At 51.9% G+C, this 21,346-nt stretch overlaps 2 protein-coding genes across 2 annotated transcripts in view; one reads left to right on the top strand and one right to left on the bottom strand.

The window, feature by feature from the left end:
- The window catches only part of LOC112121240 (piezo-type mechanosensitive ion channel component 1-like), a 97,715-nt gene extending 93,771 nt beyond the window's left edge, over positions 1–3,944 (bottom strand). The window contains exon 1 of the mRNA XM_026663800.2: positions 3,881–3,944. Coding sequence (XP_026519585.1) covers positions 3,881–3,944 — 64 coding nt within the window. The remainder of the gene's footprint in view (positions 1–3,880) is intronic.
- Positions 3,945–13,452: 9,508 nt separating this feature from the next.
- Positions 13,453–21,346, top strand: LOC113409617 (DNA replication factor Cdt1-like). Its single transcript, XM_026663747.1, has 10 exons — positions 13,453–14,004; positions 14,950–15,108; positions 15,564–15,784; positions 16,753–16,947; positions 17,844–17,989; positions 18,620–18,723; positions 19,331–19,519; positions 19,823–19,957; positions 20,053–20,254; positions 21,108–21,346. Exons 1-10 carry the CDS (start codon positions 13,453–13,455, stop codon positions 21,269–21,271), a joined length of 2,067 nt encoding a protein of 688 aa, XP_026519532.1. The 3' UTR covers positions 21,272–21,346.

Genomic DNA, 21,346 nt, shown 5'->3' on the forward strand with positions numbered 1-21,346 from the left:
CAGCATAGTAGCTGGGTGCCTTCCACTTAGGACAAATTGACAACACATGAAGAACATTAGGGACTTCATTATCTCTGGAGTTATGCAGGGAGAAGGGGAGGGAGGTGCTGATGTGGAATAGATCATTCTACTTGTGGTAGAAAAGCTTTATCAAAGAGGAAGGATTTGCAGCATTTCCAGGAGTGCTCAGTTGCTTGATTCTAATCTCCAGCAGTTCCTTCCCCAGCTGGGTCACCCTCATCTGAGGGCAGCGTGGCCCTGGGTCTTGCACCACTGTGCTTTGTGTCGCTGACATTCTACCACATACGCTGCGTGTTTGTTCTGAGACATTTCCACTCCTCAGACAGTGCCATTGGATGGGTCACTGGATTGGGAGTTAAAAAACCTGGAATAAAACACCTAGTATTTACACCAGCAGCTCTCAGAACGCTTCACAGACAAGCATCGCTGTCCCCACTCGATAGATAAGGAATCTGAGGCCCAGAGGCTGAGTTCTCACAGTGACTCCCTGACAGACTCGGAAGCCAGGTCTGACTCCCAGTCCTGTACTCCATCCACTGGGTGCAGCAGACTCCTTTTTCAAACCTAAACCTCTTGACAAGGTCCTGTTAACAGGCGTGGTCCCACTCACCGAGCGACAGGCAAGTCAAGTAAAGAGAATGTTGGTGAACAGCTGGCCTGCACTGATTCGATACATTTCCCTGCTGCATTTTTCTACCCCCTAAGACTGTGTCATAGATTCATAGATTCTTAGGACTGGAAGGGACCTCGAGAGGTCAGAGTCCAGTCCCCTGCCCGCATGGCAGGACCAAATACTGTCTAGACCATCCCTGATAGACATTTATCTAACCTACTCTTAAATATCTCCAGAGATGGAGATTCCACAACCTCCCTAGGCAGTTTATTCCAGTGTTTAACCACCCTGACAGGTAGGAACTTTTTCCTAATGTCCAACCTAGACCTCCCTTGCTGCAGTTTAAACCCATTGCTTCTTGTTCTATCCTCAGAGGCTAAGGTGAACAAGTTTTCTCCCTCCTCCTTATGACACCCTTTTAGATACCTGAAAACTGCTATCATGTCCCCTCTCAGTCTTCTCTTTTCCAAACTAAACAAACCCAATTCTTTCAGCCTTCCTTCATAGGTCATGTTCTCAAGACCTTTAATCATTCTTGTTGCTCTTCTCTGGACCCTTTCCAATTTCTCCACATCTTTCTTGAAATGCGGTGCCCAGAACTGGACACAATACTCCAGCTGAGGCCTAACCAGAGCAGAGTAGAGTGGAAGAATGACTTCTCGTGTCTTGCTCACAACACACCTGTTAATACATCCCAGAATCACGTTTGCTTTTTTTGCAACAGCCTCACACTGTTGACTCATATTTAGCTGTGTCTTGGGACAACAGAACGTAAAAACGTAAGAATGGCCATATTGGGTCAGACCAATGGTTTATCTAGCCCAGTATCCGTCTTCCAACACTCGCCAGAACCAGATGCTTCAGAGGGAGTGAACAGAACAGGTCAATTATTGAGTGATCCATCCCCCGTCATCCAGTCCCAGCATCTGGCAGTCAGAGTTTTTGGGACACCCAGAGCATGGGGTTGTGTCCCTGATCATCTTGGTTAATGGCCATTGCTGGACCTGTCCTCCATGAACTTATCTGATTCTTTTTTGAACCCAGTTACATATCTGGCCTTCACAACATCCCCTGGCAATGAGTTCCACAGGTGCCTAAGAGCAGAAAGTCAGGTTCACCCAGGGCATGAACACAAAGGATCTTGGAAAGTAGGACACCTGATTTTATCCCACTCTATGCATTCAGGGCTTTGATGAAAGTTTGTTCTTCAAACATGCTGTTCAGGGTAGGGATCATGGTGTCTTACAGGTCTCGAATGTGCCACGCACATCAGTGGTGATTGACAAGCCAGTCACTCTTCAAAAGATGACATACTATTGTGACAGGTTTCAGAGGGGTAGCCGTGTTAGTCTGTATCAGCAAAAACAAGAACAACGAGAAGTACTAGTGGCACCTTAGAGACTAACACATTTATTTGGGCATAAGCTTTCGTGGGCTAGAACCTATTTCATCAGATGCATGGAGTGGAAAATACAACATAACAGTACATGAGAAGATGGGAGTTGCCTTACCAAGTGGTGGGGGGGAAGGGAGAGGTTGAGGCAATTCAACTAAAGTGGAAGTGGGCTATTATCAACAGGAGGAAAAATCACTTTTGTAGTGGTCATCAGGGTGGTCATTTGAAACAGTTGACAAGAAGGTGTGAGTAAAGTAGGGGGAAATTATTGTGAGTATTTGCATGCCACTGGTTGCCATAGTACCTAGGTGCCCCGTAGGCAGCTTTAGAGAGACCATGCATAGGACTATAAATACACACAAACTAGCCAGCACGGCCACGTGCACACCCATGTTCCATCCGCCACACCAGTGGCTCTCAACTTTTCCAGACCACTGCACCCCTTTCAGGAATCAGATTTGTCTTGTGCACCCCAAGTTTCACCTCACTTAAAAACAACTTGCTTACAAAATCAGACATAAAAATACAAAAAGGTCATAGAACAGTGTGACTGAAAAACTGCCTCCTTTTACCATATCATTAGAAAAGAAATCAACTGGAATATAAATATTGCACTCACATTTAAAGAGCAGTATAAACAAGTCATTGTCTGTGTGACATTTTAGTTTGTACCAACTTTGCTAGTGCCTTTTATGTAGCCTGTTGTAAAACTAGGCAAATATCTAGACGAGCTGATGTATCTGCTGGAAGACCTCTGCGTACCCCCAGTGGGTACATGTACCCTTGGTTGAGAACCACTGATCTATGCTAACCTTTCACCCATGGGAGCATCTCAGGTCACTAAACAAGGGCCCTTCAGGCTAAGACAGGAACATGGTTGGGTTCCTGCCCAGTCCCTTCCAACTTAGGGTGACCAGACAGCAAGTGTGAAAAATTGGTACAGGGACTGGGGGGGTAACAGGAGCCTATATAAGAAAAAGACCCCAAAACTGGGACTGTCCCTATAAAATCAGGACATCTGGTCACCCTACTTCCAACTAGAAGGGTGAGGGTGCAGCCAGAAGGGTGGGGATGGGACAGGGGGGGGGTCTTTTCTTAAGGCCTCTTCAGGCAGGGAAGAAAGATTGTTGAAATGAAGAGGAAAGCCAGAGAGGTGGTGCCCCGTGTGGGCAGGGACATTGCTGCTGGGGATGTACCTAGAGTCAACATGAAGCAATTCAGGGACTGGTGGGTGGGGAAAAGTAAAGGGGAGACTGCTCTGTGGTTTTTATATCGTGACTGACCCCCGTTTCTCTCCTGCTTGTCCCTTCACTCCATGGACATGCCCGCGCTGCTCAGAGAGCGGCCCGGGCCATGGCAGCACACGTGCTGCGTGCGGAGTGACTGGACAGGTCGAGTTCACCCGGGACTCTCCCCCCTAGCCTGGTCTCCTTCCCGAGCCCGCTCTCCCACGCGTGCAGGTGAGTCACGGCGAGCTCCCCACGCGGGACCGCCCACCCGCGGCGAGGAATGTGCCACTCTCCGCTCTGCACAGGGCCGGGAAGCAGAAGCGCCCAGAGCCGACACAAAGTTTCTCCAGCCGACGCTGGCGATTCCGCCCAGCGCGGCACACACGGGGGGCTGGAAGGGTCGCCAGCCGCTTCTTAAAAATACCCCCCCAACATCTCCACTATCCACCCCCAGCCCCCGCGCGCGGCGAGCAGCCCGGTCCCGGCGGCAGAGGGCTCGGACTGTCCTAGGCTCTGAGCCCCCAGGGGGAACTCCCGACCCACGCGGCCTCGCCTGGACCCCCGGCGGCCGCCCCCTCCCCGGCTCTGACAAACGGGGGGGGGGGGCAGTTCCTTACTCACCGGCCAGGAGCGAGAGAGGCAGCAGCAGCCAGTACAGCGCCCCACACAGCGCCCGCAGCTCCATCCCGCCCCGCGGCGACTCCCCGCCGGCGCCCGCGGTCAGGCTGAGCCCAGGGGCCGCCCGCAACGCATGGCGCTGGGCAAGCCCCGGCTGGCTCCGCGCGCAACCATCCCTCGGTGCCGGGCAGCTCCCGCGGGGACCGTCTCGGGCCCGGGCGCTCAGCGGGGCCCGCTCCGAGCCCGGGGGGCGGAACGACGCGGCATCGCGGAGCCCCCTTCCCGCCCCAGCCGCGCTGCCCCGCGCAGGCTCGTGTGTAACCCGAGCAGCCCGGCCCCGGCGCTCCAGTGGAAAGTCTGATGCGGGGGAAGGAAGAAGGTGGATTTATCGCGGGGCAGAGCTCGGCGGGCTGGGCCCGGCTGCTCTCCCACGGGTCTTTATAGGCGCGGTCTCCTCCCTGCCCAGCCCCGGGCCGCTTCCCTTCAGCCCCCATGGGCTGGGCCGGGCCGCCTGGGAGCGGCGGGCTCTCGCCTCTCTCGGGTCCTGGGTGCACCCGCCCCAGCACACCCCCGGCCTGCCCAGGGGGAGGCGCTGCGCGGGCAGGGGCCCCCCGGCCTGGCGGGGAGGGCTCATGGGGAAGCTACAGCTGCCCCCCCCCTCTCCCCGGGCACGGCTTCTGCTCCTAATGCCCACGGTCCTGGCTCGGGGGCCCCGGCGGGGCTCGGATCCTGACCCCAGCCCCGCAGCACGTGTGCAAGCTGCGGCCACAAGGCGCTGTGTCTCCCACGTGCGCTTTGCTGTGGCGCCCCTGGCCTGCGCCAGCGGCTCCCACTCCCTGCCCGTCCCCGGGTAGCCGCCGCGCTCAGCCGGGGAGCCAGCACCACCTAGCGCCGGGACCACGCTTGCTCCCCGGGAGCACCCAGCACCCACCCTGCGGCGTGGGGGGCCCCTGTCGGAAAGGAGACGGAGCTGGCAGGAGCGTGCGTGCCCGCTGTTGTATTTCGGGCTGCCCTGCGCAAGGAGGAGACTGCGGCTGGGTTAGTGGAGGGGGAGCTTTGGGAGACCCCTTTTATCCGTGAAGTGGGATCGGAGGAGAAACCAATCTGAGAGGTGCCTTGTGCAAATTAACAACGAATCCTCTTCTCTCCCCCCCCCCATCAGAGCCATATGCCAGGAGCCAGAAACCTTAGCCAGAGCTCACCTGCCTTCCACCCTTTCCACCACAACTTCAACAATCAGCACCCGTCCATCAAACTCACCCTCCCGCACCACCGACAACTTCCTGGGCACCATGATCAGCTTCAGCAATGGAGCCCTAGAGACAACGGATCACCACACCAAACTTTGCAGCTCCAGTAACTACTCCAATCTCCAGCCAACCCCTCAGATACCGCAGCATATGCTCCCAGGAGAAAGTCCAAGATACACAACTTAACATGCTTAAAACCGCCTTCACCAAACAGGGACACTTCACCAGAGATGTAGATTGCAGCATGGAATGGGCCACCCAAATACTCCCAAAAGAACCTGCTTCAATGGGGGGAACAACCACCTTTGGCTGCATCTCCCTAGTTGTCACCTACCACACCACACTGGACCCCATAAGGAGGCATTATTAAAAGAAATCTCTCCCATGCCCCCTCTTTTGGCCTTCGAACAATCCCTAACCATACTAGGCTCATCATCAAAACAGATCCACACAGATCAGGGCACACCAACTCAGTGCACTACCAGACCCTGCCAGACCACCAGGGCAGTATTGTAGATGAAGTGCAAACCAAGGCGTGATTATTGCTAGTTGAAAACTTTTCTGTGGACAGGGTTTTCAGGACCTGGTGAGAAGCAGGGATAAGCCTTGGGGACCAATTCCAGTATTGTATCCGACTTATAACAGATGCAAAACCTGCAGACATATCTCCTCTGCTACAGTGATCAACCCCCCCACAACACACCTTTCAAGATCCATGGGTCCTACACATGCTGATCACAACATGCGATGTACCTCGTCCCGTGCACTAAATGCCCCAATAGCAACTATGTGGGTGAAACCAGACAGTCACTATGCACTGATTGAACTCACACAGGAAAATGATAAAAGACAAAAACACCCTATCACCTGTGGGCAAACCCTTTTTACAGAACGATCACTCCATATCTGACCTCTCAGTTCTCGTCCTCACAGGAAACCTGCACACACACCTTCAAAAGATGAGCCTGGCAGTAAAAGCTCTGCTAGACAGCAAAAATCATGGGCTTAATAAAGACACTGGATTTATGGCTCATTACAACAATCTGTAGCCCGCTAACCTCCCCCCCCCTTTTTTTTTATTTCCCCTATGACTGCAGGGGTGTTAATGAGCCATTTCCCCTGAATGGTCCCTTTAAATACGTATTAACTAGTTCTGCTACCCAATCTGTTCCACCTTGTATTTAGCTGTGATGCTCTGAGTACCTTCGGCAGAGCTGAAGAAGAGCTCTGGGTAAGCTTGACTCTCTCCGAAGTTGGTTCAATAAAAGATAGTACCTCGCCCATCTTGTCTCTCTAATACCCTGGGACCAACTGTCCTGGATCCACAGGATCGGTGCTCCGGCTCCAGCTTTGGAACACCTTCTAGGAGGAAACCCTTCAGGGCGCCAGACCCTCTGGGTGTCTCGCTCTTCCTCCAGGGTAAGACATACATCTTCACCACCTCCTTAGACTGGACCTCTGAGCCTTCAGCACGCCTGCTTCACATTGTGAGCTCCGTTCACATTTGCAGTGAGACTCACACAGCGTTGTCAAAACAGTAAGATATATTCATTAACTGATAGACAGTGTAGGAAGTCCTTAGGGTAGCGTACACAAATGAAGGTTAAAGCATAGTCCATTCTGGTTAGCCCAAAGCCCAGCCAAGCTGCAGTGAACCCCTTGGTTCAAGGTCTCCCTCTCTCTCTCACCTCCCCCTTCGATTCCTTCCAGCAGCCAACTCTCACACCTCTCCAGTCCTTTGATCTGGAGCTAGAGACGGTTCAGCTTCCCCCAGGAGAAGTCCATATCCCTCTGGGTCATTGGTTGCCAGGTGTCAATGTCCTGATGATTGGATTTGCCATTGTCTTCTCAGATCCTCCATTCATATGGGAACTAAGGCCCAGACAGCTAGGAGACACCCACACCTATGTGTCTCAGCCTTCCCTGAGAGCAAACAATTCCCCTTCCACCACTGGGCAACAATGCAGAACTGAGAGACGGGACTGAGGCACACCAGACCCTGGTTGTCAATCTCAGCATGGAGACCATATATTTAGTGGGCTCTCAGGCCATCCTCAGCTGTTTGGGGCAGCCATCAAATAACCCGGCCAGTAAGGCCTTGGCTACACTGGCGCTTTACAGCGCTGCAACTTTCTCGCTCAGGGGTGTGAAAAAACACCCCCCTGAGCGCAGCAAGTTACAGCGCTGTAAAGCACCAGTGTAAACAGTGCCCCAGCGCGGGGCAGCGCTGTAAGCTAATCCCCTCGGGGAGATGGAGTACCTGCAGCGCTGGGAGAGCTCTCTCCCAGTGCTGGCGCCGCGACCACACTCGCACTTCAAAGCCCTGCCGCGGGAGCGCTCCCACGGCAGCGCTTTGGAGTTTCGAGTGTAGCCAAGCCCAAAGCCTGCAGTGAAATTCTGGCCCTATTGGAATCAATAGCAAAACTCCCCAATCGGCCAAGATTTCACCCTGGGGTATATGATACATAGGCCGGGTATAATACTAGCCTTTGGAGACCTTCCCCCTGAAATAACTTCCCTACCCCTCCCTGAGGACACTGCCCTGCCCTTTTAGAAGCATCTAACTGTCGAAGGAGGCCCAGCTGCCCTGACTTTGATGCATCTCTGGTCGGGTCCACCTGCAGGCATCCCACTGCAGGATCAGGGCTGAACTGAAGTGCTCAGATGCCAACTTCTCATTTTACAGCAGGCAGGCAGAGGGTAAGGACATTTGTGGTCAAAATGATCATATGGTTCCTGTTTGCCTATGATAAACAAAATATTAAATCTAATTGAGGTTGAGTGCTTCATTTAGGGCCATGTAGTTAGCCATGTGTGTAAACAGCTTTGACAAGAAAAGCTGTGTATAAATGTGAAGTATTATAATATACTGTCCTCAGCTGACATGCAGAGCTCCCACTAACCTCCCTGGACTAGAGCGTGCAGACTGCGGCCAGAATATGATGCTTAACATTCGTGTGGAGACAGGTCCACATTGATGTATACATGCAAATAAATGCTCCAGTTTAAAGTAGAACACACTTTCCTGTCCCCCTTCCAGACGGGACAGAATGGATCTGTTTTATTCTTTTCAAATGATGGTAATGGTAAATGGTGTTCCAGACACTGTAACAGGAAATAACAGGCATATGAAATTCTTTACATTCCTTGGCTCACTGTACATTTGTACATGTTAAATAAAACTGCATCCAATTGTCATCCCAGATAGCTTGTTTCCCACTGTTTCCTGCAAGTTGATTACACTTTTTAAATTTTTATTTGTAAAGGTCCCTGGGTTGTAACTAGCTTTTTGCATGGCTTCTCTATCTTATTAAACTTCCAACTCTGCACCAAGCAATCAACTAACCAAACCTCTACTGAGCTGTAGTGTCTGATGTTTCATGGACAGGAGTAGATAAGAGAGAAAAAAAGAACACAAAAACCTCCCAATAAAAATTCAAAGCTGCCACTTACTCAATGCTGGGGGCAACCTTGCCTTGACCTTGGCTGTCTCCGCCAGCTCCTCCCATTCAATTGTGGTAAACTCTAACCTGCAGTGAGACTTGGGCTGCTATGAAATAATGTGGTTTGGAACATCCCAACTCCACTGCAAATTAGAACATGCATCACTTATGATGGGGTGGGAGGAGCAGATGCTGCTCTACTAGGGCCCAATCCTACACCCATGAGAGCCAACAGGAGTTTTGCCAGTGAATGCAATAGCAGCAGGATTGCGCCCTACGGTAAGGTAGGGGAACCTAATTTACTAGCCACAAGGGCTTGAAATACCTGTGCTGTGCACGGATCTAATCAAACAAACCCAGCCCCAGTCAGTCTTCCTAGAGGATCCGGAGATGGCTTCAGTTGGCCTAAGTGCTGTCAGATGTCATTAGAGCGGAACAAATACTCCATTTCTAGTCACACATCAAAGCTCATTTCCCTTACACCCTGAGCAATGCAGGTTTTCTATTGATTCTGGTGACGCTGGTCTCCAGACGTACACTGAAGGCAAAGCATTCTTCAACATTCAGCCACAGAGCTCTGCATTAACTAAATGTCCAGAGTCTGAAACAAACCCACAAAAACCAGACACGTCAGGACTACAGCGGCAAATGAGTCCAGCCTGACACACTGTGTACTGAGCCGATTCAGGTGTTCCAGGAAAAGGTGGTACTCCCCTTGTTTTTAGCACCTTCCGTCCAAAGAGCTGTGTGCTTTTCACACACTTCAACTTCCCATCCTCCTGGAGAACTCGGCAAGCATCATCTCCATTTTACAGTGAGGGAAACAGAGACTAATACAAGGAGAAAGTGGAAGGATCAGGAATTAAACTCAGAAGTCCTGACCCCTAGAGAATATACCCACATGCCAAGTTCATTTGGGGCCTGATCCAAAGCCCACTGAAGTCATTGAACGTGAGATCAGATCCATACAGCCTTAACTCAGGGCTTGTCTACACTACTGGCCAGGTCAATCCAGCGGGGGGCGGGGGGGATCGATTTATGATGCGATAAAGTGTCGACTCCGGTACTCACCTCAACGAGAAGCACAAGGGGAATCGATGGGAGAGCGTCTCCCGTCGACACACTGCAGTGAAGACACCGCGGTAAGTAGATCTAAGTATGTTGACTTCAGTGGTTTGAGCATTGGCCTGCTAAACCCAGGGTTGTGAGTTCAATCCTTGAGGGGGCCACTTAGGGATCTGGGGCAAAAATCAGTACTTGGTCCTGCTAGTGAAGGCAGGGGGCTGGACTCGATGACCTTTCGAGGTCCCTTCCAGCTCTATGAGATAGGTATAGCTCCATATATACATTATATTCAGCTATGTTATTCACTGAGCAGAAGGTGTGTAATTTAGCTCGATCCCCGCCCGTAGTGTGGACCAGCCCTCAGCCTTTCCTGGCTTGTGTTCATTTAAGGAGCATATCCTCCACACAAGTACACGGCATATCCATTATTAGCTGGGGCTATGGGATTTTGATTGACAATAACCGCTAGAACGTAAACTCTTCAGGACAGGGACTGTACACCACCTGGCTAAATTAGGGCACTAGTGTAATCAAACTAATCCCCGGGCTGGTGGGTTAGTAACATTATTCCCATTTGCCAGATGAGCAGTGACTGCCCACGGCTGCAGGGAGAGGTGATGTCAGAGCCAGGATTAGGACCAGGAGCCCCAGGCTCCTAGTCATAGAATATCAGGGTTGGAAGGGACCTCAGGAGGTATCTAGTCCAACCCCCTACTCAAAGCAGGACCAATCCCCAGACAGATTTTTGCCCCGATCCCTAAATGGCCCCTTCAAGGATTGAACTCACAACCCTGGATTTAGCGGGCCAATGCTCAAACCACTGAGCTATCCCTCCTGGACTAAGAACCCATAAACTTTGCCTCAGTGTCGTCAACCTCAAACTTTCCCTTCCCCTGCAGTTGTGCCGTAAGCTGGCTGGTTGCCATCTTGTATCCCAGAGGTGTTTATATTTCCATGTTTGTGAAGTGCTTTGGGATCCCTTGGGAGGAAGGGCATTCTCCGGAGTATTGCCATGACTTGTACATGTTTGCAGAACACTGAACTGCGCACTGCATCATGGACTTCTTTCCTGAAGGCTCAAGCTCAGCTGGACACGGAAGCAGCTGCGTCCCAGATTTGGCTTCACCTTGACACAAACCTGGAAGCAGATCATAGCCACGTGGATGTGGAAACAGCTGTGACCCAGATGTGTCCACCTCCTAGAGTCTCTGAAGTCTGGAAGGAGTTACCCACACACAGGGCTCTCAGCCCCTTGAGCTGGCTGCCAGTTGTCCTTGCAGAATTCTGGACTGAACCATAAGGTAACTGCCATGAGGTCTCTGAGGGGCATTAATAGTTACACTCGATTCTGAAACCATGACAAGGTCTTTAGCCATCTTGGCCCTTGCATCTTTTGACTCACAGTTGGGTCCAACAGCTAGTCAGACCTTCACCAGAGATTTGACGGACATTGATCTAGCTAAGGAATTTGAATGGATTAATTAACCTTAAAGATGATTCACAAAGGACAATGTGCCGGTATATTTTTTGTGTTCTGCATGATTATAAATCAAAACAAGAGTTTTGTTGTTAATATAGGGGTTTGTTCTTGGATTTTGTTGTTGTTTTGCATTAGAAATCACAGGACTTAACTTCTGTTATTTACTCGAGGACCTGTTGGAGGATTGTTAATTCAGGCTAAGATTTCGTCATGGCTATTTTTTCGTAAAAGTCACGGACAGGTCACAGGCAATAAACAAAAATTCACAGAAGCCCGTGACCTGTCTGTGACTTTTGCTGCTGCGGCTCCATGGTTTCCGAGCTGTGTGACAGCTGCAGGGTGACCATATTTCCCAAAAAGAAAATGGGACATCCCCAGCCGTTCACCCAAGGTGCCCCCCCCCACACACACACGAGGCTGTCATCCCTCACTGGAACCTTGCAGGGGGCCTCCTGTCTCTGCTGTTGCCTGTCGTTGGAACCCTGCCAGGGCCCCACGGGCTGCCAGTTTGAGTCCTGCAGCTCTTGGGACTGAAGCAGAGCATGTCAAAGAGGTCTCTGGCCATCATGGATTCCACGACTCTGTGACAGAGACTCATAGACTTTAAGGTCAGAAGGGACCATTATGATCATCTAGTCTGACCTCCTGCACAACGCAGGCCACAGAATCTCACCCACCCACTCCTGTAACACACCCCTAACCTATGCCTGAGTTATTGAAGTCCTCAAATCGTGGTTTAAAGACCTCAAGGTGCAGAGAATCCTCCAGCAAGTGACCCGTGCCCCACGCTGCAGAGGAAGGCAAAAAACCTCCAGGGCCTCTGCCAATCTGCCCTGGACGTAAACATAGCCTTATTGTTAATGGAGCTGTGAGAGCTGAGTGGTTTTGAAAACCAGGTTGCTTATTTAGGTGCATAAATATGAATTTAGGTGCCTAACTTTAGACACCAAAGTTAGAAAATGTTGGCCTTTGATGCCTCTGTGCCTCAGTTTCCCAATCTGTAAAAAATAAAAAAATTATATTTCACAAGGATATAGGTCAGGGCTGTTATGACATGTCAAATCATTGAGGGGGAATCGAGTTTTAGGTCAAAAACTTTAATTCAGGGTTGGAGTATGAAGCAAAACGAACTAGTAATGCTGACAAGCCATTAAAAAGCCAAGTCTAAAGTGTATCCGTGTGTTGACTGGAAACCCACATCTGTTTGCTAACAGACATGCTGGAAACTCTGATAAGCTTGGAGGGAAGCTCTGGGCTGGAGGGATAAATTCTGGTGGAGGGGGAAGGAGCCAAAGTGGTGTGCTTCAGCAGCCTCTCTGTGCATTCTTTCCCCATTGCCTGAAGGTCTCACAGGATCATCCCTAACCTTATTATGAACTCGTAGTGGGCCCCTTTTTATGCTTAGTTATACAATTCATTCATTTATCTCTATTATTAATTGTTATTATTCTTTCTTGTATTCTAGTAGGCCCAGGAATCCCGGCCATGGGCCCGCATCCCACTGTGGGAGGTACAAACACACGCTCTCGAGGCCACTGAAGATATTTGTCTTTGAAAGGGCATGAATGTCCCTGGCACCTGACAGCAGAAGACACTGCGCTTTTTAAGTAGAAAAGTGACCGGATACAAGGTCTCTGATCTGTTCCCTGGCCTGAGTGTATCATGCCCTATGCACTTGGAAGAGGTCTCAAACACCAAAGTATAGCACCATCTCCTCTAGAATCCACAGAGGCCTGCCTGTCCACAGGCTGTGTGGAGCAGGGGGAGGGGGTACAGCCTGGGGGGCCTCCTTGGCTGGAATGTCTGATCACTTCACAGTCTTTAATGCCCCCCCATTTAATTATCCCCATTGCACAGCTGGGGAACCAAGGCAAGGAGAGGCTAAGTGACATGCCCAAGGTCCCAGGGGAAATCTGTGCCAGAGCAAAGACTTGACTCCAGATCTCCCCTAGCTCCAGCCTGGCCCCTGACCACTGCACCACCCTTCCTCTCCAAATGATTGCAATGTGCGTGTGATACCTACCGCGGCACCGCACATGCTACGGACCAGCGCACACCCTGTCTCTGCCTGAGCCTCCCCCGCGGCAGGAGACCCGGCAGCAGACGCAGAGGGGTGGGGACTGGTTGCGGGCGGTGCCTCTCCGAGAAAACTGGCGCCAATTTTCCGCGCGGGGCCATGTGCGCAGCTGCGCCAGCCGGGGGGCGGGGCTCCCGCGAAAGTTTGATACATTCGGCGCCCGGTGGAACGCGGGGTGACCCGCGGCTGTGCCAACGTTCTAGCGCGCCGGGCTCGCCACGCACGTGTGGGGCCTTCCCCCCGGATCGGGCCGCGCGAGGATGGCTCAGCTCAGGGTGACCGACTTCTTCTCCCACAGTAAAAACCCCGCCCGGGACGGACCGCTGGGCACGAAGCGGAGGAAGACCCGGCCCGCGGGAGGAGTAGCCGGGGAGAAGCGCCGGGCGGCCCGCTCCAAAAGCCGGCCTACCGCAGCCCCGCTAACCCCGCTGAGGATCCCAGCAGGGAGCGGCCATGAGCCCCGGGTGAGCCTCCGAGAAGCCAGCCCGGGAGCAAAGCTGGTCGGATTGGAAAATAACGATAGGGCGGCGGTGAGCACTGCAGCCGGGCTGCCTCCCCTGAGCCCCCAGCAGCAGCTGTTGCTGGCCTCCCCCCACACCCCGGGGCGCCCCGATCCCAGCTCCCCACAACCCCCGGCACGGACACTGACCGGCAGAAAGCGGTGTAGACAGGAACTGGACCCTGAACTGGAAGCGGGGCGAAACGCCGGCCCCCCAGCCAGGCTCCCGCCCCGGGAGCCCAGCAAGAGAGCGGCCAGGAAGAAGCTGGTACTGCCCGCAGATGAAGAACCCCAGGGTACAGAGCAGGAGGCGGTAGGTATCTCCTTGAAGGCCCTTGGCCAGCCAAGACCCACGCGAGACCCCTGGACGGGGGCAGTTTTGGCTCCGCAGATCTGGGTTCCCTTTATAACGGGGCCTCTGCGGGCAGCGCTGGGTCTGAGGCCTGCGAACAGTGGGCGGCCCTGTTGGGACCTTCCGTACCGCGTGTTACTTGCCCGCTGCTGTGCTGCCTGCGAACAGGGCCCTAGCTGCTCCCCTGACCTGCGCTGAAGATCCAGTGATAAAATATCCGCAGGGAAACCATTAACAGCGTGTCTCGTAATGTTGTTCTTGTGCTGACGACTTCACACCCCATTGAAGCAAACGGGGCACATCCCTGCGGGCAACAAACCTGAGCAATGAGTCTGTAAGAAACCCCAATTGCTGGGCTCGTAGGGGTCCTGCTACAGGAAGGAAGGAAGGACTCTTCCCTTGCTGCTCATACTGGTGTTAAGAACATTGGGAGTTCTAGTGTAGACAGGCTGCTGGTATTTTGTGCAACCTGGAGATTCGATCCCCTTCGATAAGGGCAGGGACTCTGTATTAACAGCCTGAGGCAGCTGATGGCCCATCTCTGCCAGGGTTTCGCATGTTGCAAACTTGTTGGAGCAGAACTAGTGTAGGAAATGTTTTGAAAATGCTCCTAGTGTAGACTGACCGGGCCAGGGATGGAATCCCTAATCCCAGGCTGTAATAGCTGGTGCAGGGCTGATGTTACGAAGTGTGTGTTTGGGGGGTGGCGAAGTCAAAGAACAAATGCTGTCTGTTAGTTGCACCACACTGCTCAGACCTGGATTCGCTAGGTATTGAAAATCTGACTTTGACTATAGCTCTAGTTACTTGCTGACACGTAGGTATGGGAAGGTTTATCTCCCACTAAAGCAGGGAGACTCTTTGGCAGTGAAGGCAAAATGTTCTAACAGAACAAATTCGTTGCAGGTTTCCAGCCCCTGCTCCAGTGCTGCCCTCAGACCCCCAACCCCGTCCTCCCTTAACAAGAATGTGAAGAACTTGGTGAATGTGACCCTCTCACCAGGTCCAGAGAGTGGGCTGCAGTCTGGCCTGGCTACACTAGAGGGAAACATAAGCCTTAAGCAGGTATGGAAAGAGCATGAGTTCTCTCTGAGACTGGGAACGGAGCTCTGCTAGTAACTCTGTGCTCTTCTGCTCTCTCACACTCAGAAGTGGCTTGATGGTGCATACAAAACCCCTCACTCTTAGCCCTGCAGCAGTATCTAACTGCATGTTAACACCAAGGGGGAATGGAACACAAGCCGGGTTGGGGTAGAATTCCTACAGAATCCCTTATGAAATCTCTTATCACTAACCCAATTCTGTCATCCTTGAGATGCCAGCATGTGCCTGGTATGTTCAGCAAGTGGGCTGTACCTAGATTGGCCCCCTGCGTGCTAAATAAATGATGGTATAGGAGTATAAGGGACACTTGGAGCTATGCTGACCCTGCAGAAGAACAACCGAGCATTACTTGTAAACAGTCTTCCATCCTAAAAGTCCTGTATCTGTTACCTTCCCACTCCCCCTCCCCATCCCAGGTTTCATCCAAGGAGCTGAAACACCGCCTGCAGAGACTCCAGGAGCTGACTTGGAAAGCCAAACTGCCAGCTTGCCCCTCTGAGACCTGCAGTGACTTGAAAAGCCGCCTGAAACAAGTGCAGGAACTAGAATCCAAAATCCGCAACAGAAAGGCAGAGGAGGGGAAGGGATCTGGACTGCAACCATCCAAAGAGACCTGTGAGCCAACCGCGGAAGCCAGGTGAGAAGCCATTTTTTGGGGATAGCTGGAATCAGAACTTCACCTTTAGTGTGTGTTTAACCTGGTGCTGAAACAAAGTCTGGGACAGTAGACCTGGGGTTCCAGTTAATTGCCATAGTCAGCGATGGTAAAACTAATGCTGCTCTGGGTTTCCTGAAGGGTAATTATGACCCACAAGACAGAGGTAGAATGTAGCCCAAGGCACTTGGGTAGCAAAATGCTGCAGCTCTCCAGTGGTCTCTCAAACATCCATGTTTCTGATGATTAAAATCCAGTAGCTGGGGTTCAGCATAGATGGGATCTTTATACTCCGAGACCAAACATCTCCTGCTTGCCCAGTTCACCCAAGTAAGTGCGCCAGCACTAAATGGCTGAAAATGAGCGGCTACTTTTGAGAACGTCCGCTCCTGGGCACTAACATGGCATTGCAAGAGGGATCCCTGAGAGGTGACCTGCTGCCGCCTACGCTCTGGACAGCAAAAGCAGGTGGGCTTCTCTGTTGAAGCAGAGTGTGCCAATCTGGGGGGGAGACTTCAGCAGGGTCACTTGAGGAAAGCGCTACACAGATGCTATAGTGAACTTGGGATGAAACTCACACATATCTTATTGCTATTCTGATGGCTAAGAAAAGAGACTGGAATACATAGCACAGCCTCAGAATTTGAGCTGGACCTTTTCAGCTCATCCAGTCCATCCCCATCCTGCCAGCACAGGATTGTTCCTTGGAGAACATAGAGGGAAAAGATGGCAGAGGTTGGGGATTGTATGAACGTCAAATCGCCATGGCAGCGCTGACTCAGAGCTTTCTACCACATCTGAAACTGGCAGGCTTTCCTACTGGCCGCCTTTTTGAGTAGCAAACCACCTGCCAGTCTGTTCACACACTTGCTCACAGACACCTGGTGTTAATCTCATGTTGAAGCTACTTGTTGTGGGTCTAATTCCTGGTCACTCTTCCCTTCGATCAGCGAGAGGGCACCTGCCTATCAGCGATTCCACACCCTTGCTCAGGATATTCCCCCAGGTCTCACGCTGCCCTATAAATACAAGGTACTGGCAGAGATGTTCCGCAGCATGGACACCATTGTGGGGATGCTCTTCAATCGCTCTGAGACTGTAACCTTTGCCAAGGTCAAACAGGGTGTCCAAGATCTAATGCACAGGTAAGTTCCTCCTCCTCCTGCCGGCGGGTAGCTCTATAGATGAGGAATTGCTAGAGAGCTGTCGGACTCAGAATTCAGCATTCACTGTAATTGTGCCAGCAGCAGAACAGCTGTGAACTTTTCCAGTCTTGTGCCTCGTACAAAGCAGATGCACAATGAGCAGCATCTAAGAAGGTCAGGATTCAAGTGCACTGGAAGGGCTGGGGCTTTCTTGTGCAGACTTCCCAAGCCTTCACAGAGGGACCTAGAGAAGCCTACAGGGAAGGGTTGCGGGGGAGGGGGTTGCACCTGTTCTGGCTACCTGTGATAAATTCTGGTTGTAACCTTTTCCCTCTAAATGAGGACAGGCTCAGCACAGCTGAGGATTGTGGCATTGCTGGATGTGTCCACGTGGGTGGGGGAGGAGTCTGTGATGCTGGCACAAGGGAAACTTGGCTAGAGCATGTGGAGTGACTCTCACTCCTTCCTGCTCTACCTGCAGTACCCCTTACAAACCGATTTCCCATCCCAGGGGAAAACTTGGACTATCTCCACGTTCGAGAGCAGACCTGAGGCACAGACATTCAATGATTTGCCCAAGGCCACAGAGGAAGCCAATGTCAAGACTGGGATCAGACTTGGAGAGCCCTTGGCTCCCGGACCTGTACTCAGACCACTTCCCAGGACAGAATTTGCTCTGTAACTTGTAGCTTCTCTGTCCCTTGCTGTTGACTCCCATATGTACTGCAGGCAGGGACTCTGACTGCTAGTACCCGCGTGTCACATGGGTGTCACTGATTCCTGGGGCCCCTCATTGCTCTGGTTCCCATCAGGCTGCTGAGTTTAAGCACTTGTTGCTGATGCTCGTTTGTGTCAGCGCCGCTACCTAATTTCTGACTCTTCCTGCAATGCCACAGGCAGTTTGAAGAGAGGAATGTGGGTCAGATCAAAGCCGTGTACCCCACTTCGTACAAATTCCGCCAGGAGAAGAACATCCCAACCTTCAGCAGTTTCTTGAAGAAATCCAGCTACCAGCTCACCGTGGAGCCAGTGCTGGGGGAAGGTATGTGCTGCAGCATACTGTCTGCTCAGAGCCCTTGTGGAGGAGACCTGGCTGGCAGGCTGGACTCAAAGCTCTCTCTCTGATATGATCCCTAGTGGGGCTTGTTGGGAAAGGATGTTTGGGTCTCTGGAAACCTTCCCCAAACGAGTTCACTGTGTCTGACGGAACTGAGACAATCTGACTGGCTGGTTCCCTGAACGTGGGAAGAGTGGGGAGCAGCTCTGACCTGTTCCAGCAGTGGGTCAGGCATGTAAAACTATCGGCTGGTAATGGATCTCTAAGCTGGTCTTTCCCAGGGGTTCCTTTGAAACTCGGCTCAGAACATAACCTGTCGATGGCACTCCCGGTTCTGGCTACACTGGTGCTCTGCATTCATCCAGGTGCTGATCTGTTTATTTCCCTGGGATGCAGCAGCATAGCAGGCGGGGGCGGAGGGCCGGCTCTGAAGCAGATGACCAAGTTCAGCATGACTAGCAGAGAAGGGGCTCTGGTGCCCTGGAGGCTGTTGCAGCAGTGTGATGGCATGTGTCAGATCTGGGGTGCTGCAGCCAGCTCTTCCTGCCAGTCCTTCCCCGTAGCTTTCCCAGTTGCAGGACCTGCAGATAATGAAGGACCATCTCTTGTCTCTAGAGGAGAAGGTAGATGGCCGCCCGCACCTGTCAGCATCGCGCTTGCTGGAACGCAGGAGGGTATTCAGCAGGAACCTGGTGAACGCTGTCAAACAGCATCACAAGGTGAGTGGCTCGGGTTTTTTGGTATCATGGGGAGACTGGTATAGACCACGGGCCATGCAGACTGAGTGAATCTGCCATCTGTGCATGCAGCCATCTGTAACCTTACTATTGTTCGGGGGTGCTGCATTCTCCTGTACTTCGTGAAGCTAAGCAATCGCCTCCTTAAAAATATCTCCAATTCAGAAGCTCCCCATCATGCGATGATGAGACCTGCTCAGTTTTAGGTGAAAGCCAACAAGTGACCCTAAGGGATCTGGGATTCCCCAAGACTCTTTTGATATCTAGAGGCAGAGATAAGAATCCATTTAACAGAGGGGCCTGGGATCCAAAATAAAAGTACATGGTTGGACCACCAAACCGTTCAGTCCGTGGAATCCTAGGCAGGGAGTGGGGAGAGAATCTGAAACATTGAGACAAGGATCGGGATTCTCCTAACGAGAGAGACTGTCCTGGAATCTCCTGGGTCTGGTTTCTCATAGACACATGACACTAAACTCTGCTAAAAGCACAACACTGCAGTGAGGTAATGGCTAGCTCAAGGGTAACACAACCAATCTCTTATTGGGTATCTGACTTGCAGCGTCTGACACAACTCTTTTCACTCCAGACATTCATGGCTTCCCTCAGCCCCCCGATGGTCATACCAGATGACAAGCTGACCAGATGGCACCCTCGCTTCAATGTAGACGAGGTGCCAGACATAATACCCGCTGAGTTGCCCCAGCCCCCTCAGGTGGACAAGCTGACCACGGCGCAGGAGGTGTTGACCAAGGCCCGGAGCATGATGACCCCAAAGGTAAGGGACAGAGCTGCGTAGGCTGGAGTACACGGCACCAGTACTGGATGGTTGTGATGAACTTGTTACGCCCTCTCACATCTACGTGATCATTGGTACTCCTGTGACCCAGTCGCAGTAATACTCAAGCACCCACTCCTCCCTGGGGAGGAAACTCCATGTTAGACTCTTCCCTGCTATTGACCAAAGACCCTGAACTATTAATCGGCAGTTGGGAACCATACCCCTAGCTTCAAGCGTAGGCTCCCTGGATACACCTTGCAGCTCCCCTATGTGACCTCTGACTCTCCTTCGTGTGAACAGATGGAAAAGGCTCTTGCCAACCTGGCTCTAAGAACAGCTGAAACCAGCCCAGGAAAGCATGAGGACCCCAAAGCAACACCCACGGCCAACACCTCCAGTGCCCTGAAAGGGGTGTCCCAGGCCCTGCTAGAGAGGGTGAGTAACTTGGTTGTGACAGCAGAGGGAGTGGCCCCGACAAGGGGGGTCTGGAGGGTGTCTGACCCAACCCCCACTAACTTCCGTTCCCTTAGATCAGAGCAAAGGAGGCTCAGAAACTGCAGGCTCTGATGACCCGGAATCCACAACAGGAGGAGCGGCTTGTCATGATCTCACGGCTGCCAGAGATGGCACGCCTCCTACGCAATGTGTTCGTGGCTGAGAAGAAGCAGGCGCTGACTATGGAGGTGGCATGTACGCGGATGCTCGACAGCTACCGTACCACGATGACATCTGGTAATAGAAGGGGATGGGAGAGGGGTTTTTGCCTCTGGCATGTGAGATTCTAAGATATCTGAAGAGCCTACAGTGAGTTCTGAGTCTCAAAATCCAGCATCTCCTGCCAGCCCAGGAGCAGAGGTATAGCTGAATGCTAGGAAGCACTGAATGGGTACCATAATACCCACTTACCTCTAGGGGTTGCTATGGCTACCATATTCAACTACATTTTTGGTAGCTGAAAAGCTGTCATGGAGTTAGCCATAGTTGGAGGATCCCTATGGACAGAGCCTTTACTTTCTAGTCTCACTTCTAACTCATGCTCCGCTTGCTAGTCTTGCTGGCTTCCTGGAACAGTGTCAATGGAGCAATAGTAAACATTCGTTTTCCTTCAGTGGTCTCCCTAAGACCTATCTTGGTGGAAGCGAAGGGTCTAGTCTTTCTCAGGCAGCTCTATGCTCCCCCAAAATGCCTAGCTGCTGCACCCACCCTAAGACTAGTTTGCCTGTCAATGTAGAAGCTGACACTACTTCATCTGCTTGGTAATGTGAGTTCTGTAGCCTCTTCCCCCAGACATGAGAAACTCTGGGGTAGTCTAAACTCCTAAAATAACTGCTGTAATCTGATGGAGAGAGGTGTGGGAATATTTTTATAGGGCTTCCCTGTGTACCAGCAGTGCCAAGCACAGCTGTGTAATTGATGGCTAAACTCAAAGCCCGGAAGCAATGGCTGGGAGGAATTTCACCTTCATGGTTCTGTGATTTGGGTAGGGAGCAGAAGCCAGAACTGCTGCCCAATGTGTAATACACTGGCTGCCAGCTGGGAGAAGCTGTTTGAAACTAACTTGCTGATCACTTCTGGTTCTCTGCAGGTGAAATGGAGAAACACCTACACCTCTTCTCAGAGTTGCTGCCTGACTGGGTCATCATCCATCCAATCAGGAAAGACACCTACATCAAGCTGGACAAGAGCATGGACCTCAATGTCCTTATGGAGAGACTGACAAGGATGATTAAGGAGGAGGAGAAGCTCTGATTCCTGGGGGGTGGGGGGAGATGGCTGGGGGTGAGACCTTGATTTTAATTAGATGTGCCTCTGAATGTAGCACAG

This window comes from Terrapene carolina, unplaced genomic scaffold, assembly GCF_002925995.2.
Source record: "Terrapene carolina triunguis isolate 2854851 unplaced genomic scaffold, T_m_triunguis-2.0 Scaffold33911, whole genome shotgun sequence".
NCBI classification, from domain to species: domain Eukaryota; kingdom Metazoa; phylum Chordata; order Testudines; family Emydidae; genus Terrapene; species Terrapene triunguis.

What these genes read in the sequence shown, in the direction of transcription:
- LOC113409617 (XM_026663747.1), top strand. Translation starts at nt 13,453, where the DNA reads ATGGCTCAGCTCAGGGTGACCGACTTCTTCTCCCACAGTAAAAACCCC. An exon ending in GAAACATAAGCCTTAAGCAG is followed by an intron (nt 15,109 to 15,563) that starts GTATGGAAAGAG and finishes TCCCCATCCCAG; the next exon opens with GTTTCATCCAAGGAGCTGAA. An exon ending in GTCCAAGATCTAATGCACAG is followed by an intron (nt 16,948 to 17,843) that starts GTAAGTTCCTCC and finishes GCAATGCCACAG; the next exon opens with GCAGTTTGAAGAGAGGAATG.